General features: G+C 41.0%; 1 protein-coding gene across 6 annotated transcripts in view; it reads right to left on the bottom strand.

Moving 5' to 3' along the window:
* Positions 1-19,605, bottom strand: part of Arih2 (ariadne RBR E3 ubiquitin protein ligase 2) — a 54,145-nt gene that overhangs the window by 25,392 nt on the left and 9,148 nt on the right. For 2 of the 6 annotated variants that reach the window (XM_034483658.2, XM_076917357.1), the window contains one exon: positions 6,023-6,068. The exons of the other annotated variants lie outside the window; for them this stretch is intronic. In XM_034483658.2, the coding sequence (XP_034339549.1) occupies positions 6,023-6,061 (39 nt within the window). In that variant the 5' untranslated portion in view covers positions 6,062-6,068. The remainder of the gene's footprint in view (positions 1-6,022; positions 6,069-19,605) is intronic. 6 annotated transcript variants of the gene reach the window in all.

Consider the following 19,605-nt stretch of genomic DNA (forward strand, 5'->3'; position numbering starts at 1 on the left):
CTAGAGGTTTGGAGTTCAATTCCCAGCAACCACATAGTGGCTCTCAAACATCTGTAATGGGCTCTGATGCCCTCTTCTGGTGTGTCTGAAGACAGCTACAGTATATTTATATACATAAAATATTAAAAAAAAATCATGAGAAATAATCAGGCAATAAAAGACTGTTATATGATTTGATATGTATAAAATATCTAAAAGAGGCAAAATTGTTGCAGAGAATAGTAGTTGCTTGGGGCTAAATGTGGGGATTGATTGCAGACACAAGGAACTTCTGGAATGATGGATGTTTCAAAGCTGGGTTAATGGCAGTATGGTAGTAAATCCTAGTACTGAGAGGCAGAGGCAGGCAGATTTTTGTTAATTCAAGGGTAGCCTGGTCTACATTGTGAAACCTGGTCTCAAGAAATAAAACAAAGCTGGGTGGGGTGGCACATGCCTTTAATCTCAGCACTCAGGAAGGCAAAAACAGGTGAATCTCTGTGAGTTCAAGGTCAGCACACACACACACACACACACACACACACACACACACCTGGGGAGGGGAACTAAGTTTATAGTAATTGTTGAACAGACGTATAAATTAAAATGTATAATGAAACATTTTAAAACTGTATGAACTTATTCCTATATAAAAGTTTCTATAAAGCAAAGCTGGACATGCTACCACACACCTGTAGTCCCAAATAGTACTCAGGAGGCCCAGACAGGAGAATTTCTCTGAGTTTGAGGCTAGCTTGAACTACTTAAGTGAGTACCAAGCTAGCAGGGCTTCACATAAAGTCCATATTTAAAAAAAGAAAAAAGTTTCAATAAAGTTAAGCATTGTAGCACTTATCTACAATGCCAGCAGGTGGGAGGATTAGAAGAACTCAAAGTCCTGGCTACACAGCAAGTACAAGGCAAGCCTGGGTTCCATGAAAATGTTCCAAAAATAAAAATCGAGTTAAAACCTGATTGGGCTGATGAGATAGCTGTAAAAGTGACTGATCACTATGTAAACTTCAACAGCTGGAGTCAATCCCTGGAAACCAGGGTGGAAGGAAAAACACTCTTACAAGCGGGCCTCAAATCTCCACAGGTGTACGTATACACACACAAACACACACACACCATACACAATGGTAATAATGTTAAAAGAGGATGCTCAGGCCAAGATGAGACATATGTAAACCTTTTAAATGTTTCATGAAAGAAGTTAGAAGACAGACTCTAGATGGCAACTCTGGAACTAGAAGCCACTCAAACTACTAATCCCACATAGGAAAAGAGGACCTCATCAGGAGGCTCAGAACATGTGCAATATCCCTCACAGAACAGCCTGCATAACCATAGCCACTTGCTTCATTGTTTGTTTTTAGAGATAGTGTTTCTCTGTATAGCCTTGACTGTCTTGGAACTCACTTTTGTAGACCAGGATGGCCTCCCCTCTGCTTCCCCAGTGCTGGAATTAAAGATGGGTGCCACCACGGGCCAAGCAGGTTGTTTAATAATTTAATGTCTGGCTGTGACTACTAACTCTTTAAGGATAGTATCGAGCCTATGCAGGAAGATGAGAAAAAAAAAACAGGATGATGGCTAGTCACACTGAATAAACAGTAGAAATCTACTGTGCTTTACTGGATACTAAGATGACTACAGCAATGATTAAGATATGTGAAGCTGCAGGTGGAAATATGCATTGCAGAACATGCAATCAGAGGCTCTGTCACACATACAGGGAGGGACACAAGGAGGTTAGAACTTCCTCCAAAGATAGTGGCTAGTTATCAGTCCTATTCAGACACAGCTAGCAAAGTGGGTTCACCGATAAAATCGGTTTGCTGTTTAGGAGGACACTGTGTCAGCATTCTCATGAGACATGGCCTCATCAAAACAGGGTGAACTGCTTTAAATGTGATCCCTTCTGAATACTGCTAGAGTATCAAGTCTCCTTTGCCTTTGTCTTATACTTGTATACTCTTTAATTTGTTTTAGAGTGTCCACTATAGCACACATCCTCCCTGGCCCACTCAGTAACAGCTAAGCAGAGTCACCATTACAAACACATTCTGCTTATCCACAGTATTAGAAAAGAAACTTGCATTTTTATACCTTAATAAGAAAAGTATATTTATGTACTTTATCACTTTATTTTACTAATTTGTTTTTTTTTGTTTGTTTGTTTGTTTGTTTTGTTTTTGATCAGGCTGGCCTTAGACCCAGATGATCCTGCTTCTGCCTCCCCAGTGCTGGGATCAAGCCTATCTTGGCATTTATTTATTTATTTATATTTGAGACAGATATTGGTATTAGAGGCATGTGCTACCACATCTGGCATGAATTTTTACTTATAATAATAATTTAAACTTTCTCTTAAGACTTTGTTTAAAGCACTGATTTTTATTTTTCTAAAAGTTTAGCTGGGCACAGAAGTGCAAGTCTCCAATCACTGGGGAGGCAGAGGCAGGAATATCTCTGTGTGTTAGAGACCAACATAGTGAGTTCTAACTGCAGTTCCCTTATTGGGGATGATGTATATGTGACCTGTGTAGAGGTCAGAGGACAATTTGTGAAATCATTTTTTTTTTTTTTTTTAAAGACAGGGTCTCACTTACATAGCCCTGGCTATCCTGGAGCTCACTACTATGTAGACCAGGTTGGCTTCTTACAGACTCTCCTGTCTCTGCTTTCCAAGTACTGGGTGGGATTAAAGGTGTGTGACACCACTCCCAGCTTCAGGGATCAAATTTGAGTCATGGCCAGGTTTATGCAGCAAAGTGTCTTTACCCAATGGGTAATCTTGCTGGTCCTATTTTTTTGTTTCTTTTTAATTTTATTTTATAATGTTCTGGTCCTGGATGCATTGCTTTCATGTGTGTCTGCACAACACTTGTATGACTGGTAACCAAGGAGGCCAGAAGAAGGCATCAGATCTCCTGGAACTGGAGTTACAGAAAGAGGGTGTGAGATGCTATGTGGGTGCTGGGACTGAATCCAGGATCAAGAAGGGCATCTAGGCTCTAAACAACTGAGTCAACTCTCCTTTCCCTGTTTGCTCTTGACACAGGGTCTTATTATGTCATTCTACCTATGCTGAGACTAGAACTTGGTATGTATACCGGCTGGCTTGAACTGTAAACTGATTCTTCTGCCTCCACCTCCTGAGTACTGGAATGTAGGTATATAGCACTGTCCTAGCTATATATGTTATAAATTCTAGAAGGTCATGTAATTTTCACTGGCTTTATTACAATTTACCTGACCAAGCCTTCTAAGATGTTCCACTGAATGTTTTGCCACCAACTTGCCACATCCTCAAAGTCACTCAATGTCTCACAAGGAATGTCTATCAGGTTAGTTTGCTTATCGGCCTGTGTGTGATCTATCATATTTGTGCCTAAACCATACTCAGTGTGAACACACACACACACATACCAAAATCAGGTCATTTGACTTGGATCTAGGAAAACGCTGTGACTGCAAAGGCACAAAGCAGTAGCGAGCCAACACTGGCAATTCCCTGGAGAGTGAGAAGGAGGCCACCGAGCAGAGCGTTCAATGGGTAAAGTGCTTGCCAAGCAAGTACAAAGACCAGAGTTTGGATCTCCAGCACCCTTTTAAGTGTGGAATAGGCTTGACAGCTTGCCTATATTCCCAGCATGCTCAAAAGGCCCAGACATGGCACACTGATTAGCAAACTCTGAATTCAAAGACCCTAACTACATAAGAGGAGGAATACTGGGACCCCTTGTCTCCACAGTAATGCTCTCACACACATACACAACCCATACACACTGTACACACTGTTAACATGCATGCACATGAACATACCACAAACAAGAAAAAAAAAAAGGGGGTGGGGTAGGCATACCCTCAATTTTCACATGGCTTGAAGAGCATTTCATAGAATAAACAATGGGATTAGAGCAGAAATCAAGTACAGCCCATCTTTCCTGCCTTTCTTCCCTTTTCCCTGAGCCCTCAATACCTTTAACAAGATGGACCAGATGCTGATGGGAACCTTTCCTTCCAACCTGAAGGACACTTTTGTCATTTGCTGTCTTTTACCCTATATAATACTCTGCATTGCCTATAGGCCTCAATCCAACACACCATCTCCAAATCTTTATTTCAAAAAACATTTACTTTACATGTGTCAAAATGAGTGTTTCTGATCATCAGTACTTCCCAAAGGTAACAGACAAACATCTAACAACATCCTTTATAGTCTGTGTTTGTAAAGGAAATTGAAGTTATCTATGTACCACAGACTTTCACTCACAGAGAGACCTACAGAAGTAGGCAGCAGTATGGGAGTCAAGTTTTCCTTTCTGATGTTAAAGAATTAGTGACTGTGCCACTTGATTTTATTAATACTTCAAAAGCAAGGGTGCTGGATGAAGAGCAGAGACCACAGGGAAATTCAGGATTTAGGTATGTATCATTAAGATTTCCTCACTGAGACAAATACTTTAGTTGCTATTATCAATCAGCAAGTAGTTCCAAACAAGGCTAACAGTACAAAAGCCTATAGCCTCACCATTTCATAAGCTGTTCTAGAACAGGAGTTCTCAACCTTCCTAATGCTGTGATCCTTTAATACAGTTCTGCATGCTGTGGTGATCCAACCAGAAAATTATTTTCATTGCTACTTCATAACTGTAATTTTGCTGCAGTTATGGATCATAATGAAAATTATTTTTGGAGATAGAGGTTTGCTAAACCTGTCATGACCCACTGGTTAAGAACTGTTGTTCTAGAGACTCATTCCCTCATAAGCTAAGAATTTTAGAGATGATCAAAATAAAGTCAAACAGCCAGCTCAGGATGGAAACTATCTTGGTAACTATGGTGGTCTGAATAAGAATGGCCCCCATAATCTCAGAGTTGAATACTTGGTCACCAGGAAGTAGCACAAAGGATTAGGAGGTGTGGCCTTGTTGGAGAAAGTATGTCACGGAGGGTGGGCCCTGAGTTTTCAAAAAGCCCATTCCAAATAGTCTCTCTCTTCCAATGGAGGTACACCTCTCAGCAAATTCTCCAGCCCTTTGTTTGCCTGCCTGCCAGCATACTTCCTGCCATGAGGAGAACCTTCAAAACTTCTGACACTCTAAGTCCCAGCTAAATGTTCTCTTTTATAGGAGTTGCCATAGTCATGAGGTGTCTTCACAGCAACAGAACAGCACCACAACACAGCTCCGTGACTCACTGCCCCATTCTAGTTTTCAATTTTATTCACTGTGTCTTTTCAGCACTTCATTCTTTGTGGGAGGGTTGGGGGAGGAAGGATTCAATACAGGGTTTCTCTGTGTGGCCCTGGCTGTCCTAGAACTCACTCTGTAGACCAGGCTGGTCTTGAACTCACAGAGACCTGCCTCCTGAGTGCTGGCACCACTAGATTCTCAAAAAGAGAGAATACTTTAGAGTAAAGTTATTTTTCAATCACAAGTTCCAAATTCCAAGTTCACCTCAAGGCTGTTAGTAAACAACACCACAAATTCAAATTTCTTTCCTAGTTCCCACCAAATTGCAACCTCCTCACAAATTCAAGCAAGCCATTATTAAAATTTTAATTACTTGAGTAAACATTTGCATCTCTTGCCTGCAGAGAACTAAAAATACCAAGGAAGATAAATCTTGCTCCTTAAGGAAACACAAAGCACAATCGACATTCAGGACCTTTCTGGTAAGAGCCAAGTGTGTATCTTGGGAACAAATTCCTAAAGGAATTTCTAGAAATTACAAAGTATTACCTGACATCTTAGAACATGTGGGTAGGATGTTTAGTGTTCAAAGCATTAATGTATATAACACACTAGTTGTACGCAGGAATCAAGGCACATACTAAGTAATGTCTACTCCAGATAACACTTCAAGAAAATCCATGACCATGATCATCTGCTTCCTCCTTTCAGTTACCTACAACTCAAACTGTCTATCCTCAAAAACAAGTAGTTAACAAAACTTGCAATTAAAAAACTTCCCCCAGAAAAGATAAAGCCAGCAGCCCACCCTAACTGTCACCAGCCCTTCCCACACTTACCAGTGCCATAAGGAGGATGCAGCCGATGGCAGTGAGCATCAACGGCCTGAAAAAATACAGGTGGTAGTTCAATTTTTATTTAGAATTCTTACTTGCCAACTGCCTGAAATCTTTTAAGGCTACACCAGTAGGTCTCCATGCCTCATTCAGTTAAACCACTTTGTGGTCCAATTTGTTAACAAATATAGTCACTCACTAAACCGACCAGATGAAGAAAAGGTGAGCCAGCTTCTGGGCCTGGGGTAGAAAAGGAAAACTAAACAAGATCAAGATGAATGATGTGGCTCTCATGTGAGTAGAAAAGCAGTCGGGAGATGAGGAAATAAAGGGTAAAAGAGGAAACAAGGTTACAGAAGAATCGAGCAGAATCAGCAAAGCGGTGACAGTAGTGATAGAGGTGTCGCACCGACCAGGGTGAGCTTCACCAAATCTACTATGAGCCAGCCTTAAGTTCTCCTACACATCACATCTCCACAGTCTCAGCCTCTAAAAGGTCAGCTCTTAGGCTGATAACTCTGCTCCGATTCACTTTTCTTTACAAAGTCAGAGAGAGCGGGGACATGTAATTAATTGGGGCATCCACATAAAACATGCTTTCAAAAAATCTGAACATACACAAATTTGAAGATTGCTAACTGGTCTAACCTAACTCACTCCTGACAACTGTGGTCTCTGTTCATTAAAAAACAAAAACCCAACCAGTCCACAAAATCCCAAAGATTTCACTCAAAAAGATTTATGAAAAAATGTAAGAAAAAAGTAAAGTTACTATTCCTTTACCATGAGATGTTTGTTTGTTTAGACAGGGTCTCATGTAGCCCAGGCTGGCCTCTTGTTCTATAGCCAAGGATGACTTTTGAACTCCTGATCCTCCTGCCTCTGGCTCCCAACTGATGAGATTACAGGCGTGTATCGCTATTCCTCAATTTTGTGATCCTGGGGATCAAACTGAGGTGTGTGTGCATGCAGGCAAGCACTCTAGTAAGTTTTTTTTTTTTTTTTAAGTTATGAATATTTACAAAAGTGAGGAAAGTAATGAAACTTGTTTATTCATTACTCGATTCTAACATCAACTTGTGGCCAACTGTGTCTCCAGATGTATTTTAAGGGTGCATTCAACGGAAAAGTTCCTCGGCGGCACTTAGTACAAAAGGTCACTGCAGCTCCTTCTAATGTCCAAAACGATCTCTGAGGAATGGCATATACAATAGCTACCATTTCAGCAAATGAAGGTCATGTCCAGTAAAAAGAACTATAGATGAGTGTCGGAACACAGTAGGACTAAAAACGTGAGCCTGTTCTTGATTTATGTAAAAATGATTTCAATGTTTAGCCTCTTTCAACAAGGTAGCATACCTAATACTAACTAGACACACCATCCTTTTGCTGCCTTCTCCAGAGAGAGGATAACCCAAAGGCTTACATATTCTAATGAGAGTCACAAATTCCAACAACTTGTACTGAAGACAGACTGCCTTCGCAATCCCCTTTGCTAGGCTGAAGTCACAGAACCTTTTCCTGTTACAGTAAACTTCATGAACAGGACGAAACAGACTCGAAGCTCTTTAAATAATGCCCCCCTTTCTGCCATGCCTAAGCACCCACAGCAAGAGCCAGCACTGGCCGTATGCTATTACTACCCACCAGTGTGTGGTTAACTCTCCAGTAACTGTAAACTCAGAACCAACTGAATGCAAGGTGGCTCCAGGGCCTTCCCAGTACTGGTTTTATGTCAACGTGACATAAAAACGAGAGTTATCTGCAAGTAGGGAATCTTAATTGGGAAAATGGCTCCATAAGATCCAGCTGTAAGGCACTGTCTTAACTAGTGACTGATAGGGAAGGGCCTAAACCATTGTGGGTGGGGCTACCCCTGGGCTGGTGGTTCTGGGTTTGATAAGAAAGCGGGCTGAACAAACCAGTAAGCACCCCTCCGTGGCCTCTGCATCAGTTCGGGCTTCCAGGTTCCTGTCCTGTTTCAGTTCCTGTCCTGTCTTCTTTTGATGATCAACAGAGCTATAAGCATAAACCAAATAACCCCTTTCCTCTTCTCCTTGCTTATTGGTCATGGTGTTCATCACAGCAATAGTAATCCTATCTAAGAGAGATGGAGAGCTGAGAACCTCAGAGTTCTGGAAAGGCAAAAGTCAACGGGGACAATAAGTCATAATGGTTGGACTCAAGAAAAGCCACTTTAAATTTTTAATACAGTAGGTTACTCAGAAGTATTTGCAGTGGATTTACCACTATAGAAGTAGAAATATGGAAAAGAATATGATCAAAATATATAGTGTATGAAAAAAATTGAGTAGAATATGAAGCAGAAGTAGACTTAAACTTTTTCACTATTTTTTTTTAAGGGCAATTAAAGCAAGTCCTTTAAAGTTTGTTAAGGTAGAACCCAAAATACTTCCACCCCCTTCTCTCCTAGCACCTGTTAAACGTTAACACAACGTTAGCTGAGTTGGTCGAGTGCTTGCTTAGTATGCTAGAAATCTTGGGTTCAATTTTCAGGAATGTAGTAACACCAGGTTCGGAAGGTAGCACACAGGCCTATAATCCTAGCTCTCAGGAGACAGAGGCAGAAGGATAAGAAATGCAGCGATACTCTTGTTTGCATAAGTTTGAGTGTAACCTGTGTTACAGGACGTTCTGCCTGAAACAAAACCACAAAAGACATTCAGGAAGTGTTTATGGAAAACCTGTTACTTAGGTCTTCACTACTAACCTTTTAACTCAAAAAGGTTATTACTTTTTCTTTTCTTTTTTCCCTTTTAAATGCTGACCAAAAAAGCCTAAGGATGATACTTTGAGCTTCCTTATCCTGCCTCTAAAGCCCCATCCACTCTGCCATGTGGCTCAACTTTGGGATGTCTTAACTCAAGCAGCATGGATTTTCTGCTTTCTCTCCAAGGTATCCCAAGAACAGTCTCTAGAACACACACTAATATTCTTCTCTTCTGAAACCTTTAGAGCCAGGCCCCCCCGGCTCAATCATCCTCAGCACCACTATCTTCCATGCTCCTACTAGTATGGCCCATTAATCCCAGCTTACATTTTCTAATAGATTTCCTAGTTCAAAGTCCTAAAGTGTTCCATGTTCATCTAGGCAAAACATGGTCAGGTCTATCACAGCAATACCCCAGCTCCTGGTACCAACTTCTGTCATAGGGTATTATTGCTGTGAAGAGATGCCATAACCATGGCAACTCTTATATTTTTGGTTGTGAGCCTAGCCTTTAACGGCTGAGCCATCCCTCCAGCCCGGCCATGGCAACTCTTATAAAGGAAAGCATTTAATTGGGGCTGGCTTACAGTTAAAGAGATTTACTTCATTGTTATCATGACAGGAAGCATGGCAGCAGGCAGGCAGAGATGGTGCTGCAGAAGTCATTATCTGGATCTGAAGGCAGCAGGAAGAACACAGTGAGCCACTCAGGAGCCTGGCTTGAGTTTCTGAAATCTCAAAGCTCCCCTCCTCCCTGTGACACTTCTTTCTTTTTTTCTTTGAGTCAGAGTTTCTCTGTGTAGCTCTGGCTGTCTTGGAACTCACTCTGTAGACCAGGCTGGCCTTGAACAAAGAAATCCACCTGCCTCTGCCTCCCAAGTGCTGGGATTAAACAAGTGCGCCACCACCGCCCCAGACACTTCTTTAAAAAAGGCCAGATCTACTCCAACACGTTCTAATCCTTTCAAATAATGCCACTCCCTATTAGCCCATGGGAGCCATTTTCATTCAAACCAGCACAGCCTGCTAAATGCTGGTATGACAGATGTGTACCACCATGGCCACCTGGATTATGTACGGTTTTTCTGCTTTACATTAAAAGTCTAACTGCTCCCTGTCCCCCTTATAAATAGTTCCATAAGATTCCTTTGCCATACCCTGTTTGCCAAGTTCTTCATTTAATGGGATGTAACCTTGCTCCTATCCTTAAAGAAGTTTCTCCTGGGGGCTGGAGAGGTGGATCAGTAGTTAAAACCACTAGCTACTCCTCCAGAAGATCCAGCTTTGCCAGCACCCTCCACTGGATAGTTCACAACACCTCTAACTTCAACATCAGGGGATCCAATACGTTCTTCTGGCCTCTGTGGTCACCAGATACATGGTGCATAGACTTAACATGACAACCAAACACTTAAACACAAAAAAATTAAAATATATTTTTTAAAAAGTTTCTATTGGATCTTGCAAACATTCCCAAGTGTGGCAAAAGCCTGTGCCATAACCCTTGGTTTTATATGATGTGAGAAGGACTGAACCCAGAGCTCTGTGTATGCTAAGGCAAACATTCTACCAACTGAGTTATGTACAGAGTACCTTCCTCCTCACACTGTGTCAACAGTTATAGGAAAGATTTATAGGCTAGATGGCACGTGTCTATAATCTCAGCATTTAGAACACAGAGGCAAGAAGATCACTTTGAAGAGTCTCATTTTTAATGATGTGTATATGGTATTACGTACGTATGACTAGGTGCATGTGCTTGTGCATGCAGGTTTCCATGAATCCCTTGGACCTTAGCTACAGGTTGTTATGAGCTGAAATGAGGATGCTGAAAACTGCACTAGGGTAGGGCTCTGAAACTAGGTGTTCTACAAGAGCAGTACCATCAAGGTCTTAACTGCTGAACTGTTTTTCCAGCCCCCAATTTCAAAACGTTTGAAACATACTGTTATGACTGTAGAATTTATCATCTTTTCTGTTACTATTAAAAAGGGCATAAGAACTTACTTCTATCTTGACAATGTAATAGGAAGTTACAGTTAGAAATCAAAAACATCACAAAAGGAGCTAGCAAGATGGTTCAGTGGCTGAAGGGTGCTTTCTCCCTGAATTTGATCCCCAGGCCCCACATAACAGAAGGAAAGATGTCATTCTTTGTCCTTTGACGGCAACACCTGTATCATGTATGTATACACAAGTGATAAAAAAGGATTACAGGAAGTCTAACAACTTATAAGCATAATTGTGCAGTTCACAGCAAACTCCCACACTGACTACAAAATCAGCTCATTTTGAATGCTGACAACACAATATTTAGCTTTCAATGCATGCAAGTACTCCTGTCTCACTTCAGTAACTTGAATCATCAACTATAACATAAAGGCCTGGGCCTCCCTCCTGAAGATTCTAATCAGTTATGGCTGGATGAAATTTTAAGTTCCCATTGTCCAAACTAACTCTAGTATGTACCATAAGCTGGAACCCATAGCCTCTTACATCATCTCTGCTGAACATACCAACTGGCTTTATGGGAAACAAATCCTTGACAAGTCAATTTTCTGTTTACAAATAGGAACATACAAAAGTACAACTTTTAGCATTTAGTGTTCTCATTTCTTTCTTTTTTTGACAGGGTCTTTCTACATAGTCCTTGATGTACTGAACTCAATCTCACAGAGACCCGCCTCCCTCTGCCTTCCTAGTGCTGAGTGGGGTTAGGACATTTACCACACCAGGCTCAAATTTTCAATTGGTGTCCTTATCAACCCCAGTCTTAGAACATAAAACAACCAACCAAACTTCTCATTTGTTTTTAAGGCAAAACTAGATTTGCATCTCAAATTTGTTTTTAAGTCTCACCATGTAACTTTGGCTGATCTGGAACTCAGAAAGCCAATTGCTCCTGATTCAGGAGTCTTGGGATTAAAGGCATTTTTTATTATTAGTATTTAAGTGTAAAGAAAAACTGGATCTCATGCCCAGCAGTGGTGGTGCACTTCTTTAAGCCCAGCACTCTGAAGAGGTAGGGAGATCTCTGAGCTCAAGGTGAGCCAGGACTACACCAAGAAACTCTCTCAAAAAACAAAACAAAACTAGATCTCAGTGCTTGAGAGATGACTTTAGTGGTTAAGAATACTGGCTGTTTTTCCCGGACCTAAGTTTAATTCCTAGCACCTACACAGAGGGTCACAGTGGAGGAGAAACAGTGTGGGAAGGAGGAGGGACACAGAGAGAAGGGACTGATGGGAGAAGGAGGGACACAGAGAGAAGGGACTGGGAAGAGGGCTCACTAGGTAAAGGTCTTAGTGTGCAAAGGACATGAATTTAGATCCTCAGCACCCTTTAAAGGACAGGAATAGGGGTACATTATTTATAACCCCAGAACTGGAGGACAGAGGGTAAGAGACAAGCAAGCAGATCCTGAGTGCTTGCTCACCAATCCAGTGGTAACAGAGAGCTCGAAAACTAAAGTGAATTTGGGAGACACAGGCAGGCAGTTTAAGGCCATGATCTACATAGTGAATTCTAGGTCAGCTAGGACTAGCTACATAGTGAGACTGTGCTGGATAGTTTTATGTCAACTTGACCCAAGCTAAAGTCACTGGAAAGGAGGGAAACTCAATTAAGAAAATGTCTCCCTAAGATAGGGCTATAAAGCATTTTGTTAACTTGTGACTATCGGGGAAGGGCACAGCCCACTGTAGGTGGTACCATCCCGGGGCTGACAGTCCTTCAATAAGTAGGTGGAGCAAGCCACTAAGCAGCACCCCTCATGGCCTCAGGATCAGCTCCTGCCTTCAGATTCCTGTCTGTCTGACCAGGTTCCTGTCCTGGCTTCCTTCAATGATGTACCACAATGTGGAAACATAAGCCAAATAAACCCTTTCATTCTCAACTTGTATTTTGGTCATGGCATTTCATTGTAAGAAGAGAAACCCTAAGAAAGAGACCCTGTGAGATGCTGTCTCAAAACAGTAAAGAGCAATAGTAGAAAGACACCTAATATCAACCTCTGGCCTCCATGCATACATCCAGAAGCCAGATGTGGAGGCTCATGCCTATAATCCTAGAACTTAGGAAGCCATGGTAGGAGGACTGCCATGAATTTGAACTCACAGCTAGAAAGAGAAAAAGAAAGAAAAAGAGAGAGAGAGAGAAAGAGGGAGGAAGGAAGGGATGGAGGTAATTGCAACTCTTGCAAGTAGGGAGCAGAGGGATGAGAAAGTCAAGACTGTCAGCTGCATAGGAAGTTTGAGGCCACCTTGAACTACATGAGACCTAATCTCAAAAAACACTTAAAAAAAAAAAGCTGACTGGACAGTTCTATTGGTAAAGGCTCCTGCCCATGCATACTAAATAAATAAATAAAATACATTAAAAAAAAAAAGAGAGAGAGAGAGAGAGAGAGAGAGAGAGAGGGCCGGGCAGTGGTGGCGCACACCTTTAATCCCAGCACTTGGGAAGCAGAGGCAGGTGGATTTCTGAGTTCGAGGCCAGCCTGGGCTACAGAGGGAGTTCCAGGACAGCTAGGGCTATACAGAGAAACCCCAACAACAACAACAATAAAAAACAAACAAAAAGAAGAGAGGAAGAGGGAGGAAGAAGGAGAACGGAATAAAGAAACTGACTGCCAGCCAATGCTTCTAGATAGAGACATTTTGTTCCCAGCCACCTCTGTTCTAGTTCCAAAGTCTTATCTGTAGCGGGATATTTTTCTCGGAAAGTTGGAAGGAGCTAAGGTGGGAGGAGTAAGGAGAGGAAGAGGAGCAGCTAGGGGAGAGAGCACCAGAGAGAGGGGAACATGGAAGTGGACATGCACCTGTCTCTAGCAGTCAAAGGTAGTTGATATATCTAGGTCGGGTATTGGGTTACACCTCTGATTATGTGGGCATCTTGGTATTGAGCATTACCAAAATATATATATTTTTTTATCCAAAGGCTTTATATATTTGGTATGCTCAGTAACAAGATGCACATACAAGTAGAGGTGTTTCTCAAGTAGCGAACCTAAATGTGAGCTGTTACCCAGGACTGCTCTCCATACTTGTGTGGCTCTTCATCCTCCTATCTTTGCTCTCTCTAGCTCCTCCTCCTCTTCCTCTCCTTACTCCTTACTCCTCCCATCTTAGCTCCTCCTACACTTATCCCATTTGTATTTCTCTACTAAGGCTGGAAAACTCAAGGCTATCACTGTGAAAATGTGTGTTTATAAGGAGTTATGATACTCCAGAGAAAAGAAACAGATTCCATGTTTTCATTCAGTTTAAGTAATAATGCTCAGAAGAGATAGTTCAGAAGTGGCAGAAGCTTCTTGCTTTTTGAATCTGCACCTTGTTCAATCTTTCCTATTTCTTCCTCCTTTTAGGTAGAAAACTCAAGTCTCCCAAGTTTTTCTTAGATTAATAGAGACAAAGACAAAGGTGGAAAACAAAGAGCTAATCAGAAACATAACAAAAGCCAGAAGAAAATTAAGTAGTGTCTTTGGCAACAAGGATCACCAAATCCACTAAGTATTTTGTTAGTTAATGATGTTAACCAAAGCAGACCAAACAGCACAGCTGTAGACCAAAAGCACAGAGGAACCAGTTACCTTTCCCTCTAAATTCACTTGCTTTTCACTTTCATTTTAAGAAGGTAGAACAGGTTCTAGGTCAAAGTAAAAGAAACCAAAGTATATAACCTAATACCATACATACACCAGGAAACTTCCTCAGTGAGATCTCACCATACAACCCCAAGCATCCTGAGAATGCTGTTTTGTTTTGAGACAAGGGTTTCTCTGCGTATCCTTTACTGCCCTGGAACTTTGTAGACCAGGCTGAAAGGTGCTTGTCTCTGCCTTCCGAGTGTAGGGATTAAAGGCTTGTGCCACCTCAGCACAGCTGGGAGAATGCATTTTTAAGGAACCACAGTCACTATGCAAACATGTTCATTGCTCCATTCTCACGAATGATGAAACAATGTTTATTAGAATACTTATGTGCCAAGCATTGTACGTCCATAATCACGTTTAATGGTGTGAATGAAGTATTACAAACTGAAGCTTAGCAATTTTGAGGGACTTGATTAGGGTCACATTATATTAAATGGCAAAACCAACCTAATCATATGACTAGTCATCCAGGCTATGGACAAAGCCTAAGAGACATAAGACTATATCCATCCATAAGGATGCTCAAAGCAATACAATCAGTCTCTTAAAAACTGTGACATGTACTCACTCAAATGTCCAGTGGAGAAATTTGAAGTAAACTATGGTTCAAGAACACGATAGAATGCTTCATGGGAATTTTTTTTTGGGGGGTGGGGGGTTTCAAGACAGGGTTTCTCTGTGTAGCCCTGGCTGTCCTGGAACTCACTCTGTAGACCAGGCTGGCCTTGAACTCAGAAATCCGCCTGCCTCTGCCTCCCAAGTGCTGGGATTAAAGGCGTGCACCACCACCGCCCAGTACTTCATGGGAATCTATATTAACTATAAAGGCAAAGTTAAAAGCACAGAAACATTTGGAATATGTGAGCTAAGAAAACAAAGCACACCTTTATACACATTGCATGTGTGTGTACTATCATTTCTAGAATGAAATGTCCACAGAAATTTTTATCTACTTTGTTCAGAGCTATTTTGCTAGTGTCCCTGACACAGCAGGTTCTAAATACACAATGGCTGAATAAATGAATTTCAGTAAAGTAATATATATATATCAACAAGAGCTGGGGGATGACAAGTTAGGAAACTTATTTATTAATGGAATTACAAATGATGTTCTTTAATACTGTAGGTAATACCCTAAAAGTAAAAATTTGTGTATAAACAAATTCAAGATCAGAATATGAAATTTCATATTTGTTCACACAGTTTAGAGTTTCTAAGGCTGTCTGCCTAACACAGGAAGCTACCTCACAATGGAATGGGGACGAAGAGCTTCTTTTTTGAAGGGTGATGAACACAGTGGCCTGTGATGCCAGGTACACAGCAATTACAATAACCTTTCTAAGCTGTCAAGAAGGTAACAATTTTCAACTAGTTGCATTTAGGCAAATCCCAATGTTTTATACATTTTAAATCTCCCTTTAAAAATAAATACATTAGTAAAACACAAGATTTCCAACTTAAAACCACAAAATACATCAACATGCTGGCCATCTATTTGAAACACAGAATTTATTCCAGCTTGTACTTAAATACAAGCATTCAAAGAAACCTGGTATCAAGTCACAGCAGAAATCAGAAGGCTCTGTAGAAACATTTAGTGTTACCAGGCTCAACCTTAACAACAATCCCCATGAGCAGCAACAAGAAAAAAAGGAAGAAATGAGTATGTAGATAATAGAAATATAAAGGTCTTAAAATTCAAGTATTCCAGAATAAAAGGTCAATTTAGCAATTAAGTCTTCAGATATTATACATGTATCTGATGCTACCTAAGAAAAACTAAATACAAATTATTTTGTGTTAAAGAATATCAACCAATAGGGTTGATAAAAGTATAGAAGAACCAGGTTGTTTTCAACACAACACTATAAATACTTCTGCATATAAAGTCAGAAGCACTAAAAACTCATCATTTACCCGCAAATGGGGGTGGGGAGAATGATTCAGAGGAAGAGCATAACATATTTGCTTACATCCTCCTGAAGAACAAAAACTAGACTTTAAAATAAATGCAAGCAAGAGGGTGAGAGAATCTAGGGAACATTTTGCCAGCTCTACTGCATTTAATAACCCATGAAGAACTATAAATACTCATAATAACTAGTTTAATTCTCCTCTCCCCAAGGCTTGACAAGTGAGTAATATACTTCCCTGACACTCAAGCCCTCAAGTTTTCAAAGTTTATTCCTTTCCCCCAGTAATAAGAACACTTCACAAATAGTTCACAGTTCATTTCCTTTTCCCCATACATCATATATTCTCAAGCTTGCACAGAAGGCAATCTTCCTTCCATGCTCACTGCAGTGGGGTCTGAATATCTTCTACCTCATTTTTAAAAAATGTATTATATTCACTTAAACATTTTGTTTGTACATATGTGTTCATTTGTGAGAGTACAGTTCTTTCCGGCGGGTCCTGGGGAAATAAACCTCAGACCATCTGAGTTGGTAGTAAGCACCTTTACCTACTGAGACATCTTACTAATCCCTTTCTACCTCACTTTTAAGGCTCTCCTGCCTCAGTACTAAATTCACATAGTACACTATGGTTCCTGGACCAGACTGAATGCAGAGTAGACCATTTCTCTTTCTTCCTGCAGCAGGTGGATGAGGCCCTGAATATTTGTGTTGCTGATCACACCTTGAATATGATGCTAAGAACACAAGGGGGAAGAGGGATATTTTGCAACTCACGCATCATCATCTACTATAGCCCCGACTCAGCCTGTTTCCGGCTCATCTTTTCCTGAACAAACCGAGCAAATGCTTCAAGAGTATCATGAACAGCCAGTATGGTGTTATATACCTTTATTTTCAGCACTCAGGAAAGAGGCAAGAGGATCAGGAAATCTGATACATAGCAAATCTGAGAACAGTCTGTACAGTATGAGATACTGTCTCAAACAAAGGGAGGTGGGGGTACTGGGAAAATGGTTCAGCCCTGGTGATTAATCATGAAGACCAGAGTTCAGATTCCAGCACATCTGACTCTCTACCCTTAGTGGGTACCTGAACACACATGTACACAATACTCACATAAACATACAGACATGAACACAGACATAAATGAAAAACATTTAAAGAGTTTCAAAGACAGTAAATACTAAATTACAAAAATTCTTGACTAATTTGTATTTTATAATAAAAAGCTATCATGGGGCTAGAAATATGGCTTAACAGTTAAGAGCATTATCTGCTCTTCCAGGACCTGGGTTCAATTCCCAGTACCCATGTCAAATCACAACCGTAAATCTAATTTCAGGGTATCCAATGCTGTCTTCTGGCCTGAGAGGGTACCAGACAAGTACCTAGTGCAGATATACATCACTCTATCTATCTATCTATCTATCTACCTACCTACCTACCTACCTACCTACATCCTGATATGGGTTCTGGGAGCCAAACTATGATTCTCTGGAAGAATAAGATATTTTATATTATATACATATGATATGTGGCTCAAAACAATCTGTAATGGGATTCAGTGCCCTCTTCTGGTGTGTCTGAAGACAGAAAAGGTGTACTCACATTAAAAAAAAAAATAATTCTTTAAAAGGAGGGCATCAGATTCCATTACAGATGGTTGTGAGCCACCATGTGGTTGCTGGGAATTGAACTCAGGACCTCTGGAAGAGCAGTCAGTGCTCTTAACTACTGAGCCATCTCTCCAGCCTCAAATAAAAAAAAAAAAAAAAAAAAAAAAAAAAGCTGGGCATAGAAGAGAGACTGGGAAAACAGAAACAGGTAGATCCTGGGGCTAACTGGTCAGCCAGTCTAGCCTACCTGGTAAACCCCATACCAATCTGAGGCACTCAGCATCTGAGGAACACCTAAGGTTGGCTTCTGGCCTCTATACACATACATACATACACACACACACACACACACACACACACGAAACAAGATTACAGCTAGAGAGTTCTATGAAGTAATTACCTTGCAAGCATGAGGACTTAAATTTGATCCTTAGAGCCAAGGAAAAGTTGCATACTTAAAATCATTGTGCTGAGACAAGAGACAGAAGGATCCCTTTAGCTGGCTGCCCTTTAGCTCTAATATTGAATTCTATCTTCAAAAAAAGTGGGGGGTGGTGGGATTAAATAAAAGGTTCTCACTATGCAGCCTGGCTGGCCTTAAACTTTTGATTTTCTTTGTAACTGATTCTCAATTACACGGTTGTGGCAACACAACCAGCTGCACCTTTCACTTTTTTTTTTTTTTAAACATATGTGAGCACACTTGGTCTTCAGTCACACCAGAAGAGGGCATCAGATCCCATTACAGAGGCCTGTGATCCACCATGTGGTTGCTGGGAATTGAACTCAGGACCTCTGGAAGAGCAGTCAGTGCTCTTAAGCACTAAGACATCTCTCCAGCCCCACCTTCCACTCTTAAAATAAGTTATCTTATTACTAGTACTGGCTGGTTTTGTGTATCAACTTGACCCAAGCTGGAGCTATCACTAAGGAGCTTCAGATGAGGAACTGCCTCCATGAGATTCAGCTGTAAGGTATTTTCTCAATGGGGGGGGGGGGGGGGGGCCCGGCGCACATTGTGAGTGGTGCCATCCCTGGGCTGGTTGTCTTGGGTTCTATAAGAAAGCAAGAAGCAAGCCATTAAGAAACATCCCTCCATGGCCTGTGCATCAGCTCCTGCTTCCTGACCTGCTTGAGTTCCAGTCCTGACTTCCTTTGGTGATAAACAGCAGAGTGAAGTGTAAGCTGAATAAACCCTTTCCTACCCAACTTGCTTCTTGGTTATGATGTTTGTGCAGGAATAGAAACCCTGACTAAGACACTACTAGACTTCTGTCAGAACATATATAAAGTTACACTCCAACACCAGGACCCTATACAACTAAAGTCACTGGATAAAGGCACTTGCCTTTCAGCTTGAGGATCTAGTTTGATCTAAGACCCAGATGGAGATTACTGACTTCCTCTAATGGTCCTTGGACCTCCACAGGCACCAACCACATGGCATGCAAACACACACACACACAAAATGCAATTTTTTGAGATAGGTCTCACTATGCAGACCTGGGTGAATTAGAAATCACTCTGTAAACCAGACTGGTCTGGAACTCACAAAAGATCAGCCTGTTTGATTCCCAAGTGCTTGATTAAAAGTATCCATCACCATGCCTGCCCATGCAATTTAAAAAAAAAGATAAAGATCTCAAATCCCAAAATATTTAAAACAT

The sequence above is a fragment of the Arvicanthis niloticus genome, chromosome 21, assembly GCF_011762505.2.
Source record: "Arvicanthis niloticus isolate mArvNil1 chromosome 21, mArvNil1.pat.X, whole genome shotgun sequence".
Lineage (NCBI taxonomy): Eukaryota > Metazoa > Chordata > Mammalia > Rodentia > Muridae > Arvicanthis > Arvicanthis niloticus.